This window comes from Lactuca sativa, chromosome 9 (assembly GCF_002870075.4).
Source record: "Lactuca sativa cultivar Salinas chromosome 9, Lsat_Salinas_v11, whole genome shotgun sequence".
NCBI classification, from domain to species: Eukaryota; Viridiplantae; Streptophyta; class Magnoliopsida; order Asterales; family Asteraceae; genus Lactuca; species Lactuca sativa.
This window is the reverse complement of record NC_056631.2, coordinates 35,723,235-35,744,655: the sequence shown is the minus strand read 5'-3', so window position 1 is coordinate 35,744,655 and position 21,421 is coordinate 35,723,235. Positions and strand designations below refer to the sequence as shown.

The 21,421-nt window shown below is 34.9% G+C and overlaps 1 protein-coding gene across 1 annotated transcript; it reads right to left on the bottom strand.

The window, feature by feature from the left end:
- Window positions 1-18,168: 18,168 nt before the first annotated feature.
- LOC111879485 (putative receptor protein kinase ZmPK1) lies at window positions 18,169-20,958 on the bottom strand. Its single transcript, XM_023875954.3, has one exon. The coding sequence runs from the start codon at window positions 20,822-20,824 to the stop codon at window positions 18,449-18,451; it is 2,376 nt and encodes a 791-aa protein (XP_023731722.2). The 5' UTR covers window positions 20,825-20,958; the 3' UTR covers window positions 18,169-18,448.
- Between the last annotated feature and the right edge of the window lie 463 nt (window positions 20,959-21,421).

Genomic DNA, 21,421 nt, shown 5'->3' with positions numbered 1-21,421 from the left:
CCAGACATTTGGATTGAAGCATAAAAATCCAACATGCATATGATCTGGTTATGATTCATATGTTTCTAAATATATTAATTCTCTGATTATGGTGGTTTAAAGAATGATCAAGGAAGAAAAAAATTAAGTTTCAAATTGAGGGGTATAACAGTCAAAACCAAGAATGAAATTTTTCCACAATAATAAAATCAAACCTGGTTTGATAGAGGTACAGATGTCTTGATGAGGTCGTAACCTTTATCCCTTACTGCCACCATGGATCAAAAAATAGTGAAAGATGAGTGTATCAGATGGAGTGTCAACATGGGTGAATGTTGATTCAAGCCCTGGAAATTACACCAAAGGGGTGGGGGAGAGGGAGGGGGGAATGATTTTCAATGTAACATAAAGGAGGTTGCTTCGAGCCCTAGAAATCACAAGACATCGAGAAAATTGAAGAAGTTAAGGGGTGTTTGAGAGTGATGTGTGTTCTTGTTCTGGATGTGTAGCAGAGATGGCATCATGCTTGAAGGTGGTTACAATCAGCATTGATTTTGGGTGGATGGTAGGTGAAGTAGGGATGTCGATCGACGTTTCAGAGTAAAATCAGAGATTGGAGAGCCCAAGAGGGGAGAATGAGAGCCCATGAGTAAAATCACAAAAGTGTGGAGTGTGAATGAGTTTTTAGGGTTCAATGGTAGTGACGATGGCTTAGGGTTTGTAGATGGTGGTGTGGGGGTCGTCGGTTGCTTTATAGAGAGATATGAAGTCGAGACGAAATGACGAGATTGACCCATCTGGTAATAAACGGACTCGGGAAGCTGAACAAAATGACCCGAGATTGACCCATCTAGTAACAACGCTATTGATGCCATTCCTTCCATTTTCGACTGTTCATCCTCCACTTCCTCTGCTGCTACTTCTTCACCATCTTCTATTTTTTCTGTATTTAGACTTGAGAGTATAATTAGGGCTTTTTCTAACAATTTCAACATCGAGTGGGAGATATGGTAGTTCCAGTAAGTAGAAGTGAGGGAAGAAGTAGGCAGCAGTCAATGTCGGGAGGGGGAAGGAAGGAGCGTCCATAATTTGGGCAAGAGGGAAAGGAGAAAAAAAAGGAAGGCGGGATTTTTAATTTTTTCAGAATTTCATTTCCCCCTACTGTTAAAGGATGGAACGCGCGTTCCATTAAAAATTATAAAGCGACATCCTTAGACGACGCACATTTTATTATAGGTGCCCTCCGTGTTTTTTTTTTTTTTTTTTTTTTTTTTTTTGTTAGACTCTAATTTAAGGGCACGCAATAATGCGCGTCCTCTATTGTTAAATTTTTTGAAGAGATGACACTTTTTTAAAGTCACTCTCTTTTGCGTAACATAAATCAACGAGTGTCGTGGTTTGCGCGTCGTAAAAGGGTCTTTTTCTTGTAGTGAATATAAGGCAATCCATGGCCCAATTGCAATTATCTTATAATTACAATTCCAGTCCCTTAAGTTTAATTAATCTCTTTTAGTCACAAACTTAATTCTTATTAATTCTTGACTAATATTAATTAAACAATATGATTTCTCCTTTAATATATTATTCTCATAATATATTAATAAATCATATTTAATCCTTTCTCTCCATAATTCATCCTATCAAGTTGCTTTGGTGAAGGCAACCCAAAAGGACCATGCACCATCGGGTCAAGTACATACCAAAATAGTTATGGACTTAGACACTAATCCAACAAGAAGTGAGTGTGGGTTGGGCCTGTATCTCACTATCAGCAGGAGTGTGGCCGGGCGGGGTTCCATGACTCATCAGTAGCAGGATAGGGGCGGGGTCCAAGATAGGCAAGGCCTTAGTATGGGAATGCAATAGATTAGTTATAGTTTATGTGCTATGCGATATGTTATATGTTTGTATATGTTTAGCAGGCGGGGCCCATAGACAAGCGGGGCCTAAGAGAAACAGATATGTACACCGAGTGGGGCTTGAAGCCAGGCGGGGCCTGTTGTAGCGGGAAAGACCCAGTAATTGCAGTATGCAGTATGTGTATGGTATGTGGTAGGTTGGGGAACTCACTAAGCTTCGTGCTTACATTTTTCAGTTTTGCTTTCAGGTACTTCTGGTAGCGGAGGGAAGAGCTCGGGATGATTGCATGGCACACACCATAGTTAGTCAGTCTGGGATGTTTTACTCTGATAATAAGAACATGTTTTGAATTGATACTCCGAACTTTTGTTATGACTTTTGATATGGTTTTATAAATATGGTTTTAGGAATATGTTAAAGGAAATTTTTAGTCGTGATTTTTGGGCTGTTACACCCAACCTTACCCACTCAGGTTATTTATATCACATGTATCGATACGAAGCTACATTAAACTGAGAGATTAAAGGAGATGTAAATCACTAGTGTAAATTAATGTAAGGTTTGTTTATGCTTATGTTTTTGTAAATGAATGTAAGGTCTGTTTATGCTTATGTTTCTGTATTGACGATGACATCCCAAAGTTTTAATATAAACAAAATACATTTCTTCAGAAATGTTTTGATAGTATTATTATTATGTTTTTCTGGGAACAAATTCCGCAATACTACTTTTCAAAAGGGATACTCTGATTTTTAAATAAGCATAAATAAAATTTTAAAAATGGCCGTGAATTTGGGGATGTCACACCTTCAAAAGAACAAAGATACCTACGTCGATATCTTCAAATTCGTCTCTCTGTCTCTCTCTCTCTCTCCCCACCACCTCCAGTCACCTCATCAACGCCGTCCTCGACCACCTAGTAGATTTTCCGATTTCGTGCCTTTGATTTCTTTTGCGATTACTCTAGGTTTCATTTGGGTATGTGGTTCTTTTCTTTGGGTTAGGTTATCCGCCTCCACTCATAGATCGAACATAGCTTTCTGGTTTCCGTTTGCTTTTTGACAGATGAGCTGACTAGTGGTGCGGGGGCGTTTTTGACAGCATGGCGCTGGTGAGTTCATGAAACGACATCCCTTTATTTCTTCTTCTTAATTGGATTTTCTTCATATGCATCTAATATATATCTTAAGTGATATAAATTGGTACAGGCCCTGTTTTGTGGGTTCTATTTTATCTACTTTATTTGGAGTTGGTCGTTTTCCCATGTGGTTTGTAAAGATTGGGGCTTCTTCTAGGTGATTCGTTTATAAATATATGCATACACACCTATATATATATGTGACATCCCCAAAATCACGGCCAGAAAAGACCGATTTTGTTTATGCTTTATAAAAATCAGAGTACTTCATTTTATAAAAAGGTTGCGGAATTTGTTCCCAGAAAAACATGGTAAATACGTTATTAAAACATTTTTGAAGAAACGTATTTATTTCATTTTAAAATGTTTGGGATGTCATCGTTAATACCGAAACATAAGCATAAACAGAACTTACAATGATTTACACTAGTGATCTACATCTCTTTTAAATCTCTCAGTGTAATGTCACTTCACTTCGTCACCTGTGATATACATAAACTGAGTGGGTCAGGTTGGGAAACCTGGTGAGTACATAGGGTTTTCAACCCATAATAATATAATTATTATGTTCAATCAAACGATCAACCCAATTACCCATCCCCATTATCTTCTTTACTCTTTAAGGATTTAACCTAAGAGTCATCTATCCTGCATTCGTTTGTTCCGAAGTCCCTTACTTCCAGGGTTATAGGACTGGCACTAAATCCATAGCTGCCAATGTTCGTTCATAAAGCACTAATTCCATAGCTGCTATAGTCTATTCATCGGGTACTAAATCCATAGCTACCAGTCTTTATCTAATAGGTACTAAGTCCATAGCTACCAATGTTCAACAGGTACTAAGTCCATAGCTACCAATTCCTACAGGTACTAAATCCTTAGCTACCAGCGTCTAACTAATAGGTACTAAGTCCATAGCTACCAATTCCCAACAGGTACTAAATCCATAGCTACCAACATCTAAAAGGTACTAAGTCCATAGCTACCGGTGTTTGTCCCATAGGCACTAAGTCTATAGCTGCCAATGTATACTCACGTCATCATCTATCTCTTATCATTCATCTACCCATCTCATACCCAACATTTTCGTATATATATAAGATACGTATACAGTTTAAGTCCTTTAAAACATGTATAAAACGTTCAACCAGCATAGACAGCAAGTATTCAGATAATTTGCACACATAGCACGTAGTTTATATAAAATACTTCATATCTATGTGTAAGATGAAAGTAACTATGCACTCACTTGAGAAGGTGGTGACTCGGTACTCGGACAACGCTTCGTTTACTTTAAAATAATTTCCTTCGACGAAACCTAGTATTATTACCACTAGATTTTAGTCTAATATTTACCGTGACTAATTATTAGTCTTATTATTATTATTATATAAGCGTTTAAACAATACTTTCCAACCACCATGTACAGACAGGGGCCAGACATAAAACACCGGAGGGCAGGACCATTTTGGCATATAGCACTTCTAAAATCCAACAACCCTATGCGGCCCTTTAAACCAGATTCCCCGTACCGCGAGTAGTTAAAAAGATATTATAACGACACTTATATAAGTCATAATAATAGCTCAAATATTTATTATAAATTTATAATAACAATACTAATTTTAAATATAAACTATATTTAAAATAGGGTAAGCATAACTTACTTACAAGGGGATTTTAGCTAGGAGTCGGGCTCTGTAGGGGCAGAACTTCGTCGCTGAATCTTTCTAATAAAGATTCGTGCAGCGCTTCAGCGCTCACCTTACTATACTAAAACTACAGAAAGAGAAGTCGAATCACGAGGGACCGAAATGCTCGAGGGATAAGGAGAGAAAGACTCTTGAATCAAGAGAATGGTGCAAGAAATATGAGAGTCCAAGCCTCTTATTTATAGTAATTGAATTTACAAAAACTACCCCCCATAATTACTTAATGACCTTATAGTTATATAAACAACTAAACACCCCTTTATAATACTATTTTAAATAGATTTAAAGATATTTGTACTAAACTAATGTCGAAAGAACTCAACATTAGTCTTGTAATGACCGCATCGTCGATACCTTTCTAATGATATATACATATGTATATATATGTGTACGTATATATGATTTATACTTTATTTTAATACGTAAATATGCTATTATAATTTGTAACTCGTTCATACGAACTCCGTTTTTGACGTTCTTTATATCCATGCGTAGGTGGAGACGCACTCTACAACTTTTGTTTAGACTCCTTCGGCTAATTTTGAATTTATTTTTAAAGTTATATTTTTAACAGGCGGGATAGGATTGGTCCGTTATAATCTCATAACTTCTTCATCCGATGTCCATTTTCGTCTGTCTTTTTATTGTTACGCTACTAATAATGAGATCTTCAATTCTCGTTTAGGTTGTGTCGGCTAAAAATCGCTCGATCTAATATTCGAATTTCGGACTGTACACTGCTAATCCGAAACTTCGAAAAATCGTAACTTCTTCATACGAAGTCAGATTTGGGCGTTCTTTTTATCGAAGTTCTTAGTTTAACATATTCTACGACTTTCGTACAGAGTGCTAAATCTAAATCTCGCTCTATCATAAATTTAATATTTATGCTTCCCGGCGCTGTGCCGGTTCCGACGCGAAACTTCGACGGGTCATAACTTCTTCGTTATAACTCGGATTTCGGCGTTCTTTATATGTACGGAAACCCTGTGACATATTCTACAACTTGGTTAAGATTATTTATTCTAAATAATCTTTTTGTCGAAAAGTCGTTTTCGACCCCTATTGCCTCTTAATTGACTAGCCCGGATCTGCGGGCGTTTCAATTATCTCCCCCGTTGGATGATTACGTCCCAGAATCATCAACGAAACAGGGTCATATAATGACTCCATACGTCATCTCTTCATCCTAGGTAATAATTATAACTTCTACATTCCTTCAATTCTATCTCTTAAACTCATTGACTGTAAGAGTACTCGATCGTGCACCTGCTCTCTACCTCAGGTTAGACTCCAAATTATGACCTTCAAGTCACAATCTCGATCCTTGCTGGATACGGACTTGAGATAAGTTCTTTTATTACTACTATAGATCGATGTGTCATATTCTAATGACCTATCATCGTATGTTGCAACACTTAGACTTAGGTCTCTTAGAGTTAAATTCTAAAACAGACTATGCCTTCCTTCATGTTCTAATGTGATATAAACACACTTTAACATTAGGCATTTCTAGCCACCAACTTCTTTAACAACGAGTGCGATACTTCTATTGATCGCTTTGATTTCAACCGTTTGGTTTAAGTCGGACGCTACATCAAACTTGGTCCTCTGAGCCACACAACATACTCATCGTAGTCAGACTCGATTCGATATGACCACTAGGGTCGGAATATCAACAATCTTCTTAGTCATTACCGAAACGATGGTAACAACACACTTGAATAAAATGAAATCAATTACTAGCTTCTTGGTAACCTTGTGACTTTCCCTGATCCAAGTGTGAGTCTTGTGCTTCCGGTAGTATAGGCCTCTACTACCATTCACACCTACTCATACTCGTCCCAAGTATTGTCTCGCAGTTTCCCAAGTCACCATGCAGCAAATCATACAATCATTCAACACATCAGATAACAAAACGAAGGTTTTATATTAATTCTTGAAACGATTACATAGGTGTTCAAGTTCACCCTAGACTATGCCTCTACTAGGCTACATCATACGAAACTATGGTTACTGCATAATCCGATCTTCGGGTAAGAAGTCCTCATTCTTGATTCCTCGCATGGTTCTCTGCTTCGTCGAGGATCATGTGAAATGCCCTTGGCCTTGGTGGCGTTTCTGGTCTTGCTGCTTTATTTTTCCTTGGGCAGTCTCTGGACATGTGCCCCTTGCCTCCACATCCGTAGCATACTTTGTCATTATGTGTGCAGTCTTTGGAATAGTGACCCGTCCTCCCACACTTGTAACAAGTCACTTCTTCGTTGCACTTCCCACCATGCTTCTTCTTGCATTTATCACACCATCTTGTTTCACCTCCATCTGCTCCTCCGAGTTTTGAGAATTTGCTTTCCTTGTTCGACCTCGAAGATCCCTCAAACTTTCGCTTCTCTCCTGCCTTATCTTTTTATAGACCCTTTTCTCTTATCTGGGCCTCTACGTTCTTAGCTGCCCTAATAGCTGGTTTTAAGGTAGTTGCCATTTTGACCATTGGACCAAAGTCAGTGGGCAGTCCGTTAGCAAACCTATCAATCTTGGAGAGTTCAGTAGGCACCAAGTAGGGAAATAGCTTCATCCTCTTGGTAAATGCGGTGGCATACTCATCAACACTCATCTTCCCTTTCTTCAGGTTCTGAAACTCGTTGTTTAGGTCTATCAGATCTACCTCCGAGCAGTACTGCATTTTCAACTGTTCCAAAAACTCTTCCCACGACATCCTTAAGGCTTCTCCTCATGGCATCGTATCTTCCAATACCTTCCACCAGCTCAAGACTCCAGTTTTCAGCTGTCTTACTGCAAAGACAGTCTTCTGTTTCTCATTACAGCTGCAGCTCTCAAACACCATCTTCATCTCAGAGATCCAATCCATAATCTCAACCGGCTTTGGGCTTCCTGAGAGGCTTGGTGGTTTCGCACCCAAGAAGTTCTTGTACATCCGCCCATCCTTGTTGTTTCTCCCTTCTGGGCCATCCCTTTGCTCACCTTGAGTCCCAACTTGACTCACTTGGCGGCTGTAGTTCCCTTCCTCAGATTGCTCGGGAATCAGTTCGGGTTGCTCAATGGGCATGGTAGGTTCGTCCCTATTCAACATCCGTCTCATTTCTTCCCTTTGTTCAGCCAACATAGCCCGAATCATGGCTTGAACTCCAGCCATGGTGACTGGCTCAGGCGCAACTTCTTCTACAACAGGTATTTGCTGAACCACTGGGGGTTGGTTCCTGTTCCCATTTGCGTTTACGTTTCCGCTACGGGTCCTTACCATCTCAATCTATACACCGAATAAGGTGAATTTAGACCTTTACTTGACGTTTAAATCATCCTTATCACTCCGAAACATTTACATGCTAGTTCTAATACCGTAGTCGTACGTTTAGAATCCTAAACACATAAGGTTTCCATATCCGGTCGGCAACAGACCATAGATCCAAACAATTAACAACATATCATGCACAAAGCATTTAGCACATAAAAGCATTTTAGGCACAATTCCTAAAATAAGCTAGTGCTCACACCTCACAATCATCGCTTAGCATTCTAAGTTTAAGTCTAGAAATAAATCCATATTCCTAGTTCGCTTCAACTAATGCTCTGATACCAACTGTGACATCCCCAAAATCACGGCCAGAAAAGACCGATTTTGTTTATGCTTTATAAAAATCAGAGTACTTCATTTTATAAAAAGGTTGCGGAATTTGTTCCCAGAAAAACATGGTAAATACGTTATTAAAACATTTTCGAAGAAACGTATTTATTTCATTTTAAAATGTTTGGGATGTCATCGTTAATACCGAAACATAAGCATAAACAGAACTTACAATTATTTACACTAGTGATCTACATCTCTTTTAAATCTCTCAGTGTAATGTCACTTCACTTCGTCACCTGTGATATACATAAACTGAGTGGGTCAGGTTGGGAAACCTGGTGAGTACATAGGGTTTTCAACCCACAATAATATAATTATTATGTTCAATCAAACGATCAACCCAATTACCCATCCCCATTATCTTCTTTACTCTTTAAGGATTTAACCTAAGAGTCATCTATCCTGCATTCGTTTATTCCGAAGTCCCTTACTTCCAGGGTTATATGACTGGCACTAAATCCATAGCTGCCAATGTTCGTTCATAAAGCACTAATTCCATAGCTGCTATAGTCTATTCATCGGGTACTAAATCCATAGCTACCAGTCTTTATCTAATAGGTACTAAGTCCATAGCTACCAATGTTCAACAGGTACTAAGTCCATAGCTACCAATTCCTACAGGTACTAAATCCTTAGCTACCAGCGTCTAACTAATAGGTACTAAGTCCATAGCTACCAATTCCCAACAGGTACTAAATCCATAGCTACCAACGTCTAAAAGGTACTAAGTCCATAGCTACCGGCGTTTGTCCCATAGGCACTAAGTCTATAGCTGCCAATGTATACTCACGTCATCTTCTATCTCTCATCATTCATCTACCCATCTCATACCCAACATTTTCGTATATATATAAGATACGTATACAGTTTAAGTCCTTTAAAACATGTAGAAAACGTTCAACCAGCATAGACAGCAAGTATTCAGATAATATGCCCACATAGCACGTAGTTTATATAAAGTACTTCATATCTATGTGTAAGATGAAAGTAACTATGCACTCACTTGAGAAGGTGGTGACTCGGTACTCGGACAACGCTTCGTTTACTTTAAAATAATTTCCTTCGACGAAACCTAGTATTATTATCACTAGATTTTAGTCTAATATTTACCGTGACTAATTATTAGTCTTATTATTATTATTATATAAGCGTTTAAACAATACTTTCCAACCACTATGTACAGACAGGGGCCAGACATAAAACACCGGAGGGCGGGACCATTTTGGCATATAGCACTTCTAAAATCCAACAACCCTATGCGGCCCTTTAAACCAGATTCCCCGTACCGCGAGTAGTTAAAAAGATATTATAACGACACTTATATAAGTCATAATAATAGCTCAAATATTTATTATAAATTTATAATAACAATACTAATTTTAAATATAAACTATATTTAAAATAGGGTAAGCATAACTTACTTACAAGGGGATTTTAGCTAGGAGTCGGGCTCTGTAGGGGCAGAACTTCGTCGCTGAATCTTTCTAAGAAAGATTCGTGCAGCGCTTCAGCGCTCACCTTACTATACTAAAACTACAGAAAGAGAAGTCGAATCACGAGGGACCGAAATGCTCGGGGGATAAGGAGAGAAAGACTCTTGAATCAAGAGAATGGTGCAAGAAATATGAGAGCCCAAGCCTCTTATTTATAGTAATTGAATTTACAAAAACTACCCCCCATAATTACTTAATGACCTTATAGTTATATAAACAACTAAACACCCCTTTATAATACTATTTTAAATAGATTTAAAGATATTTGTACTAAACTAATGTCGAAAGAACTCAACATTAGTCTTGTAATGACCGCATCGTTGATACCTTTCTAATGATATATACATATGTATATATATGTGTACGTATATATGATTTATACTTTATTTTAATACGTAAATATGCTATTATAATTTGTAACTCGTTCATACGAACTCCGTTTTTGACGTTCTTTATATCCATGCGTAGGTGGAGACGCACTCTACAACTTTCGTTTAGACTCCTTTGGCTAATTTTGAATTTATTTTTAAAGTTATATTTTTAAAAGGCCGGGATAGGATTGGTCCGTTATAATCTCATAACTTCTTCATCCGATGTCCATTTTCGTCTGTCTTTTTATTGTTACGCTACTAAATCTTCAATTCTCGTTTAGGTTGTGTCGGCTAAAAATCGCTCGATCTAATATTCGAATTTCGGACTGTACACTGCTAATCCGAAACTTCGAAAAATCGTAACTTCTTCATACGAAGTCAGATTTGGGCGTTCTTTTTATCGAAGTTCTTAGTTTAACATATTCTACGACTTTCGTACAGAGCGCTAAATCTAAATCTCGCTCTATCATAAATTTACTATTTACGCTTCCCGACGCCGTGCCGGTTCCGACGCGAAACTTCGACGGGTCATAACTTCTTCGTTATAACTCGGATTTCGGCGTTCTTTATATGTACGGAAACCCTGTGACATATTCTACAACTTGGTTAAGATTATTTATGCTAAATAATCTTTTTGTCGAAAAGTCATTTTCGACCCCTATTGCCTCTAAATTGACTAGCCCGGATCTGCGGGCGTTACAATATACATATTCTGAATCTAATTATTAATCGAGAGATTTTTTAATGCGAACATCTGATAAATGACAGGATAACCACAAAGCATGGATGCAATGAAGAAGGTTACACAGGAGTTCTTCAAGCTTCCATTAGAGGAGAATATGAAAATATGCACAAATTTCAAGTTCCATCGAAGGTTATGGTCAAGTATTTGTGGTTTCAGAGGATCAAAAACTTGATTGGGGTGACATGCTCTTCATCTTACCCTTTCCAATCCCCCAACGAAACATGAGATTTTAGCCTCAAACTCCCCCTTCATTCAGGTAATTTCTATGTATTTGATTCTAAAACGATCAAATTCAAACGTTATGTATTCAGGTACTTGGACTTAAACTTCAGTTTAATTCATCCTTAAATGCTACATATTTTGATGATGTGTAATACACAAAGTTTATCTAATTTATAAACATAAACCAACAACATTTCATGAAATATGATAATTTTCATCTGCTACACTGTCGTTCACTCGTCTGGTCATCTAATTACAATCTTTTAAGTGTATATATATATATATATATATATATATATATATATATAGGGTTAGGTTATATTGTTTTCAGTAACTATTGTGTGCCAGAATGCACAGATCTGGACCATCGGATGAATAGAATCAACAATCATGATTTGAGGGTCTATGATATTACAATAGGGTAGCATGTATCATATAATCACACAATTTTTATCAAAAGGGTATTTTGGACAATTAACTACATTTATAAAAGGAAATTTTTGGATTTTTAGGGATGATTAATTCTCCTAATTTAAAAAAATCTGAATTTTTTAATTAATTCAATTTCAATTTTTATCGATTTTATTGTATCAGAATATTTTTTTGTTAGAATGATACTCTTTCAGAATTTTATTCTAACAGAATATTACTAAAGAAAAACAAAATTCATGAATAAGATGTTCAAATAACAAACATTCTAATATATTCTTATACATCCGAACTTAAATACAAATTCATACATATTCTTACAGACTAAAAGTCTTATATATTTTAATATAGTTATAAAAATTCTAAAAGAATATAAACAAAAATGAATAACATTCTTAAAAAAAATAACAACATTCCGCTACAATACTATCGTGTGCCATGTTTTCTTCTTGAATTCTTGAATTCTGAAAGAATATTGCTGTTTTTGGATGTTGAATCTTGAAATTCTGAAAGAATATTGTTGTTTTTCTTCATTCTTTGAGAATGAAGTATCATATATCTTTTTTTTCATAAGTTTCCTCATCATTTCTGCATCATCCTAACAGCTGCACCTTAAGCATACAAATAATTAATTGCAATTCTTTCAGAATACAACAAAAATATTCTTACAGCTCATATCATATATATATTCTGCTCTTTAGCTTTCTACTCAATCGATCATGTTTAAGAGAAAGAATATCAAATTTCACAAGATGGGTATCTCAAATCTGAATGGATCTAGAAATCAAAAAGATATTCAGAGTAGATAATTTGCAACTACATTGAAAAACTATGTTGAAGTTGGAAAACTTTCAAGAAAGAAAATAACAAAACTTAAATTACTATAGATTAACCTTGTAATATGCGTTCTTCCTCAAGTAATTTTTCAATAAGTGTGAAGTCAGGCGTATCCTCCATCTGAGTGCAAGCCTGGCAGTCAAGTGCCTTCATATAACAAATATTAAGTCACAATCAAACATTCATCAATAATGTAGCTTGCTTAGAAGATATATGTTTAATATACTTGGAAACTTGTTAGTTATTTGAAGAAAGATCATATATACCTCAAAGAAGGTGCAACAAATGAAGAAGCAACGCTCTGAAGGACACTAACACCAATTAAAAGTACAAAGGCTGCTTTATCTTACTCCAAAACGTACTTCACAGTTGTTCCTGAGAAGTCAAAGCATCGATTGATCAGAGGTGAGGTGGTGTAAATAAAATCATCAAGGCGACGTAAATTACAAAACATGAGCAGCAAATTCATACCATTTAGAGAAGCTATACGATCTAAAATCCAAGTTCTTGAGACTACAAGAACAGCAACAGCAAGAAGTTCAAAGGTTGATGGGGTTTGCATAATAGAGATTCCTTTAAATAAAAATCATATAGCAGAGTAATCAGAAGAAGATCTGTTCAATAATAGAAAAAGAAAAGAAAGTCCGATTGACTTGTAATCCGAATTCATATATAAATAAAAAAGAAAAGAAAGGATCATTAACATGCAAACCCATCAAATAAAAACCAAACCCTAATAACAGCAAATCCAGATGATAATCTAAATTAACAGGAGAGACAGATTGAAAAGTTTGACGGATCGAATGATGGTACGAGAAATAGAAGAACCTGAGAGCAAAGAATAGAAGTTGTTGAATGACGATGTTGGAAGCTGATTTTAGGTCTAAGAAAGAGGCGAAGAGAGATAGATACAGAAAACAGAGAAGAGATTTAGGGCTATGGTTAAGTAGTTGATCAAAAAGATTTTTATGGTAATTCCCATTAATTAAGGGATTTTATTTTAATTATCATTCTAAAGTTACATAATTACCCTTATTCAATTTTTTAATTATTTAATTATTCATCAATTCCTATTGGTGCATTCAGTCACACAATAGTTGTCAAAAACATTTGAATCTATCTCTCTCTCTCTCTCTCTCTCTCTATATATATATATATATATATATATATATATATATATATATATATATATATATATATATATATTTCTAACTTTGTAAATAAATGCAGATCAAGAAGGACAACATAGATAATCAATCCTACAAAAGGTCGATTAGGACCAACATGGATATATGTATCAACTAGGTTAGAATTAACTTTTATTCTAACTCTTCTATGTTTATTTATTAAAATGGCATTCCTTTGTAACTTAAAAGTATAGTTTTTATGGTTAAAAAAGATTTTAGGCCACTTATAGCAAGGTAAAAAGGTAAAAATGACATTTTAGGAATAAGAAGACATTCTGGCCAAGTAAAAGTTGGCAAATATCACCATAAAAGCATTATATCATAATTTTAAAAGAAATAGGAAAACATATATCCTTTCATTATAGTTACTTCTTGCACTTGTCTATTTCTTGCAGCCCAACAAGAAGTTTTGCAACAACATGTGCCATAAAATTTAAAAACATAGCTAACCAAAATATTGACGAAAAACAGCAAAAATTTGGTAACGTAGTGAAGTAGTTGTCATTAATTATAAAAGCACATCTTTCCATTTTTAGAAAATCTCAGATCATATTGTGACCATTTCACAACCAACTTGAAGCCCTATGACAAGTTATTTAGCAGCTCGTGTATTTTATTTCTTGGAGTCTACTATAGAGCAAAAAAAAAAGATTTATTAAAAAAAAAAAAAAAAAAAAAAAAAAAAAAAAAAAAAAAAAAAAAACTAAAATTTGATTGTGTGTAATATGCAACGTGCATTACAACATGTTATTTTTTAAAAAAATTGTTTTAAACTTTCAAAATGAATTATTAATTCAAGTTGTTTTTTTCACTTCTTTTTATTTGCAACTATTGATGTTCACAAACATGATGTTTAGACTCATTTCCCCTCTGATGTTATTGTTCAACTTTTTGAGGTGATCAAAATTTCATATCTTATTTTTTTTATTTTTTTTCAAGAACTTATAAAAAAAAAAAATTAAGTGTAATTATATGATCACAGCGTCGTCAACATCTAGATTTGTTGCTAGAAAGCATCCCAACTATGTTTCAGAATAGTAAAACGGCCGATTCAGCTTTTGGTATCGGTGTAAAAGTACTATTTAAATAATAATAATAATAATAATAATCACTTTATTTTATTATTTATACCATAAGTTTAAGGTTTTTTTATTACCATTGCTTCTATTTCAATCAAGGTGCTTTTTTGGCAATGAAGAACACAAGAGGAAAACTTTTGGTATTTCAGTCAGTTAAGTTTGTATGAACTTTATTTTATCTTAAATCTTAATAATGATTATTGTAATGAATTGATTTTAATTTTGTGGTGAATTAGGATATAATTTCAATGATTAGTTTGTTGGTCTGGGATTCGATGGTGACAGTCTTTTTAATCCATGCAAGATACATATCAGATTAGAACTTTATACAAATATATTAAATTTTTTAGAACCACAAATCTCCTAATTTCTCCGAATTTATACATTTTTACTCTTTAAAACAGTTTTTGTCATGTAGCTGAGGTGGAAATGCCACTTTGTGCCAAAATGGTTTGGACTAGTACTTATGGTCCAAAGGTTTTCATTTTCTTGCCACTTTGGTCCAACTTACTGTAATTTTTTTTGTAATGACGATTTTACCATTGGTTTTAAACTACATTGATGGTCCATGTGGTTAGGGGTTACTTTCACACTTAGTTCCTAGAATTTTTTTTAACTTAGGCCATCCCTGAAACATTAACTTGTTACCCGTTTAGTCCCTCTATTAACTTCTCCGTTTGTTTAGTTGTTAGCAACCCCCACACCGAGGGCATTTTGTCCTTTCACCTTTGCAACAACTTTAAAACTCTTCCCCTTCCCCTTCCTTCTTTTTCTTGGAAAAACCATTCATTAACAGAGGATTTTAGGGTTAATCCTTCATCATCATGTTCTTTATATTTTTGGTTTTACCCTTGTGTCGATAATGATTCTTTGAATGTCCTGTTTGATCTAAAAATCTTTTGTGGTGTAGATGTTTAGGATATGATTGTTGATTGAGTTGTGTAGCTGATATTCGTTTTTTAGCATAGATGGTTTGAAGTTGTTTTCGATGTTGACGATATTGTTGGAACATGAATAGTTATCTGATTACGTTGATGAATCAATGGAGGATTTCGAAATCAGAGTGATGATCAAATTTGAGTTTTGATGGAAACCATTTCGCTGAATTCGATCTTGAACAAACTTTAAGAAAGAGGTAGAGCTTCGTCTGATTGACTTTCAATGGAGAAACAGATTGAAATTTTACCTAAAAATCGATTTCATCCTAAGACATCAAATCCATGGAGAAAATGGTTGAAATTTTACCAAAAATGATTCCGTATCGTTTCAGCATCAAATTCAACTTTTACATTCATTCAAAATTTCCAACACCATGTATAATGGGTATCTACATAACTCATACCAAATTCACCCCAGAACATCGATCCTCAAAATCATCAATTACTTGTTTATTTTCTTAATGGATCCAACTCAAATCATAAAACCAATCACAAGAACTCCAATATAATGACGGATTCAAGTTATTTCAAATGTGTATTCAATCACTTCAATAGATATGGAAATGGTATGATCTCTCCAACTTCTAAATTATGTCAGTTAACTCCTCGAAATCAACACCTTGCTATATAATTATTGAACTTAAGGCTATTATACATTCATTAATTTGTTCATTTATTTATTTAATAAATGGGGTGTTACAGTAGTGGCCCGTTGCTAAATGTCAGCTACTGTCTATGTCCATTTGTAATGAATCTTGTGGAAGTGGGAGATTGTTGGATATATATATATATATATATATATATATATATATATATATATATATATATATATATATATATACTCAATAATCATTATTTAATGATATTGCTAATAGCATATGATCTTATATGGTCACACCGTACTCAAGTTGTACTTATATAAGTATCTGATTATTAATAAATAAATTCAAGTTTTGTATTTAATTAGAGAATAATTATTATCTTATGAAAAATAATAATAAAGAAAGAAGAAACTAGTTATTATATCATATGGTATAATTAATAAGTCATGTATAAATGTTTTGGACACTTTGGCTAACTAAAGACTTACTAGTTAGTTACCTTTATCGTTAAAGTAACTAGTCTAACTTTTGTCTTCTTATTTTTGTCCCTATAGTCGAGGATTTCAAGTAACATGGGATGTTGCTTGTAACCTCCCTTCACTTGTCCCCCATGCCCACTTTGCTTTATATTTATTTAGAACATAATAAAGGTTTGACCTTATTTGCATTGGAGTATATAAGAGTCTCTTCTGCATGAGAAAGCTAGTTTTTTAGCCTTGTGAAATCTCTCATAATTGTGGATTTTCTCCATCTCTCTCTCTCTCTCTCTCTCTCTCTCTATATATATATATATATATATATATATATATATATATATATATATATATATATATATATATATATATATGTCTCTATATGTCTCTCTCTCTCTCTCTTTCTCTCTCTCTCACACACACACACTCTATCTTTCTTTCTCTCTCTCACACACACACAATTAGTTGCTAGTGATTTGGTGCTACTTTGTGTTTCTCCTTTAGTGCTTATTTTCGTTAAACATTTAAAGGCTTAAGAAACTCAAGATACAGCAAGTAACTAGCATTCAAAAATGTCTTACTCTTGGTGGTGTATACTTATAGAGAATATCAACCTTCTTGTCTTTTGCCATCTATTTTAATACCCAATACCAAGTGGGTTCAAATGCTTCAAATGTTGTCATTCTAAAACACCATATGGTTGGTTTTATATCATTATAACCTATGTAAAAGGATCATTGATTGTTTTGTTTTAAAATGCTCTAAAATAAACTAGTTATTTTTAAATGCTTTTGTTGTCGGTCATAATGAAAAACACTTTATTTTATGTATAAAAATCCATCAAATATGTTTCTTACCAAATAGGATATTAGGTTTGGAGATTCCTTAATGTAAATTAAAGACAAAATTGTAAAAATCATCCATGTGATTGTCAAAATTATTTGGTTTTTATCCAAAAAAATTTGGTGGTACATCAATAGTCCAATTTTGAATTTTTATAGTGATTTTGGTTCTTATACACTTAAATTACTTTTATGCCTTTATAATTTATTTATTTTCCTTTTTTTTTGTTAAGATGTGATGGTAGATGATCGGCCATAGTCCAGAGTGTAAGAGGCGGGCGTCAGCGCTCCGAAGCTTGCCGGCAGCAACTGTTTACAGATGGTGTCATGGCGGTCTAGATTGAGAGAGAGAGAGAGAGAGAGAGAGATAGGATTTTGGTTTTTTGTTTTATTTTTTATTAAACTAACTATTTAAGGGCATATTCTTCATTTCATAGGGACTAAAATAATAATAATATATATATATATATATATATATATATATATATATATATATATATATATATATATATATATATATATATATATATATATATATATATATATATATATATATATATATATATATATATATATATACACACTGTATATATTAGTGACCAAAACTACATAATGTATTTAAAATTGAAACATTAACGTGACTATCAAACATTTTTTACAAACATCACATATTTTTAGCTACCATGCACACCATTTTTTGCAACTTTGTCTACAATGAAAAGAAAACAAAGGGCTTGAGCCGTCATGTGTAATACTGTCTATTGAAGATGATAAAACAAACAAAGCGTACATCCAATTAAACAATATAACTAATTATAGTAAGCCTTCAATTACGGTATGACTATAAAAGGTTAACCCTGAACAATACCGGAATACCAAACAAACAGTAGCATGTCTACTCCGACTCGCAATCGATTAGATCGTGGACAACTGAATCCATAGTAGGCCTTTTATTGCGGTTTTCCTCCACGCAACTTACACCAATCTCAACAAGTTTTGCAGCTTGCTTCATACTGAACAATCCTCCCAACCTCGAATCAATTATCTCTTCAATCCATGACTCCATTTCTTCTCCTTGAAACTTCGTTTTCGCTACCCTTACGAACCTCATAAGCTCGGTTTCTTCCTCTTCCCCTTCCTGCACAACAATATTAGAAAGTCGAATTCCCCTTGCCATTTCTAAAACCACAACCCCATAGCTGTACACATCAACTTTTGCTGTGATAGGAAGGTTGCTAGCCCATTCTGGAGCCATATATCCTTTTGTTCCTCTAATCCTAGTAAACTCCGAGTTTTGACCACCTCTTTGAGTCAACTTCGCCAGACCAAAATCTGCAATCTTTGCTTCGAACGACTCATCTAAAAGAATGTTTTCTGGCTTAACATCACAGTGAATCACCCATTCTAGGCATTCATGGTGTAAATAAGCCAAACCTTTTGCTATGCCTACGGCAACTTTGAACCTTTCTTTCCATTGAAGAAAACTCGAGGAGAACAATCTCTGGTCAAGAGAAAGATTTTCCACGTACTCATAAACTATAACTCTGTGTTGTTTCTGTGAACATAAACCCCACATTCGCACCAAGTTCATGTGGTTGATTTTACTGATTGTGCTCACTTCTGCCCAAAACTCTCCACCTTCGCTCACATCTCTTAACCTTTTAACAGCCACCACCCTTTCATCTTCCAAAACCCCTTTATACACAGTCCCTGAGCCTCCTCTCCCTATCTCCACCTTAAAGTTTTGTGTCGCCTTCACCAGTTCTTGATAAGTAAACCCTCTAAACTGACTTGATACCATACGATACCCCTCTTCTAAGCTGGTTAGGAGGGCATTTTTTCTATAAAAAAGCAACCACCCTAACAAGATAACAAAAGCTTCAGCCACACCAATAGCTATAGCGAAGGAGTAAAGATAAATCCATTTCACCTCTGTTTCAGATGTCTCATACATAGATGGAGAAACACATGTGGCGTTAGAGCGAGTAAGAACTGAGACAGATTCACTTGTTTCCATGCCAATCGGTACTTTCAAGTAGATGCTTCCTGGTAAATTAGGAGACCGAAAGCCGTTGAAAAGAGCATTTTTAATAAAGCAAAGTCCTTCACCAGTTAACCTGTAACTAAATGCTATACATCTACAATTTCGTAAACACATATCCTTACAAGCATCGAACGAAGTTGGTAAGAATGCATCTATTGAATTTAAATCAAAGCCATAATAATCTGTATTCGGCATTTCCAAAAATCCAAACTTTGTTGAGTTTGAACATGTTGTATTGAAAGTAGGCGTACAACCCTGGCTTACATCAGCAGGGTTAGTCTGCTGGTGGTGGGGTGGACATGAACATTCCGATTGTAGTGCTCCATTATCACAGATCCCGTTTCTCCCACAGATTCCGAGAACATTGCATGGTTGTGCAATAGCTTGCCATGAAATCGACCATAATCCAGTTGAATCGTTCAAGCTATAAATCCTGAGATTACCATCATAGTCCATGGTTAACCTTCTTCTGATCCCAAAACCCATATCTGAAGCATTAAACTGCCACCGATCGCTTGACCTAAATACACCAAAATCATCAAAGAATGCGATTCTGCTGCTGTTATATGAAGCTCTTCCGTAATACCAGACATTAAATCCAGGATCGGGAGTAGGCCAGTACAAAACTGTTGTTTCTGGGCTGTCGTAAGTCAGTATTAACACGTTAATAATGTTATAGCTCAAAACAAAATATCCAGGTTCAAAACTTCCTCTTCTTAAAGCAGATATCAAGCTTTTTCTCTTTGTTAGTGTTTGAGAAGGCAATAGAGTATCTGTTGGATAATCAAAACTTTGCCAAAGAATCTGACCTTTTTGGTTCTGTAGCACCAGATTACCTGTATTCAGCAGCACTGCTCTATCTACATCTGTGGAGGTTGTGTTTGTTTCCCACACGACCATGCCATCCACATCTGTCAAAACCATGGCTCCATTTCTCCTAAATGTCATCTTTGATCCACGGCCATTCACAGGTGTGTTGCGGTTGGCTGTCCAGACCGCTGTGCGCTCTTTGGAGTTTGTGAACCAAATTGCGAACCAATAAGCATCGCTTTGGAAGCCATAGAAGCCACAGGTGTAAGTGTTGTCTGGGGACCTTATGACGTCTGAACTATCATCAACAGATAGAGAGGAACCCCTCTGAAGATGGTCTTTAATGGTGTTCTTTGAAGCTGAAGATTCGATCAAGGAACAGAAGAGGAGGAATAGAAGGAATGTTTCTCTCATCATTTGCTGTTTACGATTCCTGAAGCCAGGATGTAAGCATTTTATTGGGTTTATCAAGCTGTAGAAGATTTCAGTTTTGAGATTCTATACTCCACAAGTTGACCATGCGTGGACTACCTCAGTCGTTTTAAACTGCATAATTTATTCATGGTTGGAATTTTTTTTTTTTGTACGTATTGTAATTTCGTTGGCTGTTTTCTTGAAACAACTATTGGATTAAAAGCAGCCCTCTAGTGCAGGGAAAGCAGTGGGTCACCCATGGTTGTTACTTGTTAGCTTCCTTGCTCTATTATTCATCACTTTATAATTCATAGAAACCAAAGTTATAAAATTAATTAAACTTTTAAAGATTCAAAATTATTAAATAATTATTTTAAATATTAGTTTATAACCTGTGGAAACCACGGTTATAAAATTAACTAAACTTTCATAGTGAGAATTTAAAATTATTAAACAATTATTTTAAATAAATTATTAATTAAGAGATATTTTTTAATTATATAAAATTATAATCGTTAATTTAAATAAATACGTGAATTTATATCACCTTATAATGTGTATTAATTTTATCTTAATGTTGTTAATTTAATGTAATTAGAG